The sequence below is a fragment of the Nicotiana tomentosiformis genome, chromosome 6, assembly GCF_000390325.3.
Source record: "Nicotiana tomentosiformis chromosome 6, ASM39032v3, whole genome shotgun sequence".
Taxonomy (NCBI): domain Eukaryota; kingdom Viridiplantae; phylum Streptophyta; class Magnoliopsida; order Solanales; family Solanaceae; genus Nicotiana; species Nicotiana tomentosiformis.
The window spans coordinates 22,461,761-22,468,026 of record NC_090817.1 but is presented as its reverse complement, the minus strand read 5'-3'; the positions used below and the strand labels follow the sequence as shown (position 1 = coordinate 22,468,026).

The 6,266-nt window shown below is 36.1% G+C and overlaps 2 protein-coding genes across 2 annotated transcripts; both read right to left on the bottom strand.

The window, feature by feature from the left end:
* Window positions 1–3,126: 3,126 nt before the first annotated feature.
* On the bottom strand, window positions 3,127–3,622 carry LOC138893675 (uncharacterized mitochondrial protein AtMg00810-like). The gene is made up of 2 exons (XM_070178326.1): window positions 3,532–3,622; window positions 3,127–3,380 (listed from the first exon to the last, which is right to left on the bottom strand). The coding sequence occupies exons 1-2, from the start codon at window positions 3,620–3,622 to the stop codon at window positions 3,127–3,129; spliced, it is 345 nt and encodes a 114-aa protein (XP_070034427.1).
* A 650-nt stretch (window positions 3,623–4,272) lies between these two features.
* LOC138893674 (uncharacterized) lies at window positions 4,273–6,266 on the bottom strand. The gene is made up of 4 exons (XM_070178325.1): window positions 6,137–6,266; window positions 5,484–5,968; window positions 5,114–5,370; window positions 4,273–4,645 (listed from the first exon to the last, which is right to left on the bottom strand). The coding sequence occupies exons 1-4, from the start codon at window positions 6,264–6,266 to the stop codon at window positions 4,273–4,275; spliced, it is 1,245 nt and encodes a 414-aa protein (XP_070034426.1).

Sequence of the window (6,266 nt, the reverse complement as noted above, 5' to 3'; positions counted from 1 at the left end):
GTTAGGAGTTTGAATTCTTACAACTAAGCTCTACCACATGATCTAGAGTAAGAAGAAAGAGTGACAATCCTAAATACCTTGTAGCCTCCTGCTTATAAGTATGGTGCACAATACACTCATAAACAAGACTCTACTAGACACGGCTTGTAGACTCCCTAGGACAGAACTACTCTGATACCACTTTTGTCACAACCCAAACCGAAGGGATGTGATAGGCACCTGATGCCTTACTCAATCGAATACCAGCATAACATTCGTATCATACTATCATAGTTAATGAGTCGTAAAGGCCATCATGAGATAACCAGAGTAAACATAAAAGAATGCTAGACATAGGACAACCCAACATGATATGAAAACTTATACACGTGACATACGGGCCTATAAGGCCGACATGATCATTTGTACACTCAAAATATAGGCTGATAAATCCATACAAGTATCCATATACATGACATCTATCTACAAGCCTCTAAGAGTACATAAACGTCATAAAGGTCGGGACAAGGCCCCATCATACCAAACAATACATGTCTAAATTATACTGACTGAATAGGCAATACCAGAGTAAGTGGAATGCACCAACACCTTTCGCTGAGCTGATAGCCTACTAGGAGAACTGTCAACATGTCTATCGGGACCTGCAGGCATAAAACGCAGCGTCCCCGGGAAAAGGGGATGTCAGAACAAATAAAGTACCGAGTATGTAAGGCATGAAAGAAACATGGTGTAAAGAACTCAATATGTAAGTCTGAATATCTTTGTGAATCGTAAAATATTTATAATGTCATGCATATGCATTTAAATGTCCTACCATGCATAGGTATATGAGTACATAACATAATCAAGCCTCTGAGGGCATCCCATCATATCATCTCGGCACGCATATATAACACCATCTGGTCATGGGTCAATGTACATGTATAAATGAATGCAATGCATGAGAAGTAAGTCAATAAGATCTCTCGGAATGTCATAAGATCAATATGTCTTTGGATAAACTTTATCAACTTACGTATTTTCTAAGACCCATGAATAAATGATATAATAATAGGACACATGGGGAATCAAGAACATATGCACCCTTAGTACTTCTATGAATAGAGTCATTTATGAAAGTTGCGCGTTTGCTCGTTTCGTTTTTATCATATGAATCATGCCAAAAGGAAAGAAGGAATAACCTTAACATACCTTTGTCGTTTACCTAACCACACGACGTCGGTTCAGCCCGTTAGTATTTTAATCTACAAAAAACAATAAGGAACCATTGTTAAGCTTACGGAAGCTAAAACTCAACACAAATGAGCGACTAGTTCATCTACGAAATTTTGGACAACACCTCCCCTTCTTCTTTTTATTTTTCTCAAATCCACAAACAAGACCAACATGTCAAGAATGTCAACAAGAATATATATATATATATATATATATATATATATATATATATATATATATATATATATATCTAACCTTATATTCATTACAATACATCACTACAGTCTACACCATCTCAACCAACAACCAAGTTTTAACTTGCACTTTCCAAGCCTTTTCTTCTTCCAGACACGTCAACCACAATAGCAATAGTATTCTTAAGTTATTTCTACTGATTTCCAGTAATAAAATATCAAGAATTCAAATTCAAAATAGTCCAGCAACTACAACACTTCAACATGAAGTTCAACTTACTTCACAAGTTTCCTTTATCAAATAAACTAGATATACATAGATGATCTTAAATACATATAGGAGAAGTTAAACCTTACCTTGGCAGAAAGAATACTCATCCAACTAAGCTTTACTTCAAGCTCAAATAAGCTTTTTACCCCAAACAACAAAGTAGAGAGATAACTAGGTGATCTTGATCTTCCAAGAGAGAAATCACCTTACCAACTTGTGGATTTGGTCTTGAACCCTAGGATAACTTTGAGAGAGATCTTGGGCTGATATTTTGGAGCTCCTTCACGTTGCAATAGATAGAGAAGGATTATGAATTATTTTCTAAGTGAAATTGATATATATATATATATATATATATATATATATATATATATATATATATATATATATATATATATATCAACGGGTTTGGGAATAGATAGAGAGGAATTATATTCTTTGTTTAATTAATATTAATTGATATATATATATATATATATATATATATATATATATATATATATATATATATATATATATATATATATATATATATATATATATCAACGGGTTTGGGAATAGATAGAGAGGGATTATATGGCCCTACTAATGGGTTTGGAAAGATGGGTCTTGGGATGCCCCAAGACTTGCCCATCTCTATCCTTTTACATTAGGAAATTTAATTTGATCCACAAGTTCTAAGTAGGTGATGCACCTACTTGTCACTTACTTAATTAAATAGGTGATTCATGTTAGTCCTTTTTCCATTTTGAACATGTGTCTCATCCTCATTAAATAATTTAGATATGTGTCGAGTAGCTCAAGCAAGTAGGACGGAAAGTAAGTTGGTGAAGCAGGCACATCGAGTAAGCAAGCAGCTCGTTTTTATTTGTCCAAAATATCCTTTCTCACGTTTAAGTTCATTCATCCTAAACCTAGTCATTTGTATGTTGAACAAAGATACGAGATGTAATATCATTAGATCACTTTATATACTTTCAAAGAGAATGTCATTTCCGAGCTTACATCAATTGACTTACGGCATACTTTCACGTACAAATATATGGGGTGTAACAAGTCTGTTGTTTCTTTGATTTCCAGGACAGCAAGGACCTTCCAAACTTTATCTCATAGCCATTGACTAATATCCTTGTGTTAAGACAAGTTGCCCAGTTTAAATTACACCAACATGTTAGTTCTTTTGTGTGACCAGAGGCCACTAATACTCCATGTCCTAGTGCACCTTTTAAGTACCTTACCACTCGTAGTGCAACATACCAATGAGGCCTCTTAGTCCTTTGCATGAACTGTCTTGAGGTTTGCACATCATAGTTGATGCCAGGTCTTGTAATGGTGACATACAATAATTTACCGACCAATCTTTGATATGAACTGATGTCCTGCAATAAGGGATCATTCTTGATTGTATTTGCCTGATCATATTCCATTGAGGTGAGTTGCATTTGCCTATAAAGGTGCACAAGCATGTTTAGCCCCATCTCTGAAATAAGATGGAGCATATATTTTGTTCTGATTTAGTAAGATTCTAGATTTGGATCTCAACACCTCAATTCCAAGGAAGTACTTTAGTTCCCCCAAGTCCTTGACCTTGAACTTCTGGTGCAGGATGTCTTTGGCCTGATTAATCAAACTTGTACTAGTTCTTTTGATGAGGAGATCATCCACATAGACTAGGATAATCACCACCTCATCATGTCTCCCTAAAGTAAATATATAATAATCATAAGTAAACAAAGTATAATCATAATTACTTTGAACAAAACCTGCACTTAACAGTGCCTCAGTCAGCTTAATATTCCATTGTTTTGAGGCTTGTTTAAGCCCATACAGGGATTTCATCAACTTACAAACCTTCATGGCACCTTGCTGTTTGAATCTCGCTAGCAATTATATAAATCTCCTCATACACGTCACCTTGTAAGAAGGCATTGTACACATCCATTTGAAATAAGTTCTAGCCCTTTGAGGAAGCAAGTGCTATGATGGACCTTACAGTGACTATTTTTGTCACTGGTGAAAAGGTGGCATGATAGTCCAATCCTTCTCTTTGACTATACCCTTTTAAAACTAATCTCTCCTTATACCTCTCAATGTTCCCATTTGCTTTATACTTGATCTTGTACATCCATTTTGAACCTACTGTGTTTTTACTTTCTCGTAGATCAACTATGCTCCATATTTTGTTGTCTTCGAAAGCCTTTATCTTCTGCTTCATAGCCTCAATTCACCTACTTTCCTTGACAGTTTTTTTGAAGGTTTGTGGCTCAACTAGCTGAGAAAATTTAGCCAAATACACTGGTAACCGGGAGATGTTTTTTCATAAGACAAGTAGTTAGAAATTGTATAACTGCAACTGGTAGCCTTTTTTGTAGTGATGTAGTCCTTCATACAAATTGGTTCTTTAGTCCGCCTTGAAGATTTCCTACCTATATCTTGTGGTGTATCTTCATTTACCAACTCAGGTGGCTCTTGCATTTCATTCTGCAGCGCATCCTGAGCTTCTGCATCCTAGAAGTCTGCATCAGAACATCCCCCCTAAACTTCATTTTGCATATCACTATGACCATCTTTGTGGTATGCATCTTCTATTGCTTATAATGAATTTGTATTACTAGAAATATTTCTGTATTCTAATTCTTCCATATGCAAAGGAGAGGACATAGGAAAATTAGGCTCCTTGCTCACATTACTATTTTCTTTGGGAAAAGGAAATTCAGATTCTTTAAAGACAACATCCCTACTAGTAAAAAAGTGTTTGGTATGCAGATCCAGAAGTATATATCCCTTTTGTGTCTCAGAGTATCCCATCATAACTGTTGTTGTTGCTCTCTCAGCAAACTTGTATTCTTTTGGCAAGTTTGTTATACAACACAAATATCCTAGAACCCTTAGATGGAGGAGGGATGCCTTTATGTTATGTAGTAATCTAAAAGGTACCTTTCCCATAAGAACGCTGGAAGGTAACCTGTTAATCAGATATATTACAGCTTTAGCACACATGCCCCAATATTTCATAGGAATAGATCCCTAAAATTTTAAGGCTCTGACAATATCAAGAATGTGTCTATGTTTTCTTTCTACTATACCATTATGTTGAGGACTATAGGGGTAACTACTCTGATAAATTATGATAAGATTGGTCAACAATGATGTACATTATGAATTAAAGAATTGAGACCCATTACTTGGTCTTAGCATTTTTGCCATGACTCTAAATTAATTTTGTACTACACTAAGAAATTGTTTTATTGATATTATCACTTCAGACTTTAGTTGTAAAACGTGTATCCATGTGTATCTAGAGTGATCATCTATAATTATTAGAAAATAGTACTTTCTGTCAAATATAGGAACCTTATAGGGTCCCTAAAGATCCATATGTACAAGATGAAACAGCCCATCAACTCTAGAATAGCTAAGTGGAAATTCCAACCTAGTCTTCTTTGCTAAGGGGCACACAAAACAATTGTTCTCTGCTATACTAATAACATGACTGTGTAGTTCCTTTATGTTCTTCATAGTTGACAGTGAAGGATGTCCCAGACTCATGTGCCATAGGCTGCTGGTTCCTCCACATAGCCTGCTCATTCCACTAATATTCTTTAGCTTGCTAGCCAATCTTCTATCTCTAAGCACATAAAATCTACCATTCTTTTTACCAATCTCCTTCACCATGCCATTGCAAAGGTCCTGAAATACATAGAAATCAGAGAATTATTGACATTGCAAGATAGTTCCCTAGTTATATTTGAAACTGATAATAGGTTAAACCTAAAATTAGGGACATAAAGAACATTTTTTACTATTTCTTTATCCAGAAAATTTGCACTACCAGTATGTGTAATGTTTCTTCCCCCAATAGGTAAGTGTACTCTATCTCTGTTAGACTTGTATGTGGCTCTAGTGTTAGTCAATAGCTCTAAGATAGAAGCAATGTGATGAGTGGCTCTTGAGTCAATAATCCACTCATCTTCTTTATGGTAGGAACTGGACATTAGACAAGTAATCTTATCTGCCATGTTAGCCTGATGTTCCCCAGAATCCTTATTCAGTAGACTCAAGATCTTATTGTACTGTGCATCAGTGAAGTAGTATCCCTTGTTTTCAGTTGTTGCATGTCCATCCCCAGCCACTTGAGAAGATGATCCCACGTCTGCTTGGTTCACAACTGCTAGAGGTTCTCTGTTCCAATTACCAGGTCTTCCTCCACCATGATTTGAGTTCCCAACACCAGAGTTTCTCCAACTATCAAAGTTCCATGTACCATGCTTCTTCTTTGGGACAAAGTCTGACGGATAGCCAATGATCTTATATCAATTCTCCTTAGTGTGACCTTTCATCCGGCAATGCTCATGTTGCAAAAATTATTTTTTGCCTCTAAACCCCTGTCCCCTGACTGCTTGCATGGCCGGGGGAGGTGGGGGGGTCTCTCATTTGTCAGTCACTACATTAGCACCCATGGTTTGCTGACTTTCATCTTGCACAATCATTGCATAAGTTTGATTGAGTGTAGGTGCAGTGGTCTTCATGAGAATCTGCCTTCTCGCCTGATCATAGGAATTGTTCAATCCACTAAGGAACTGCAT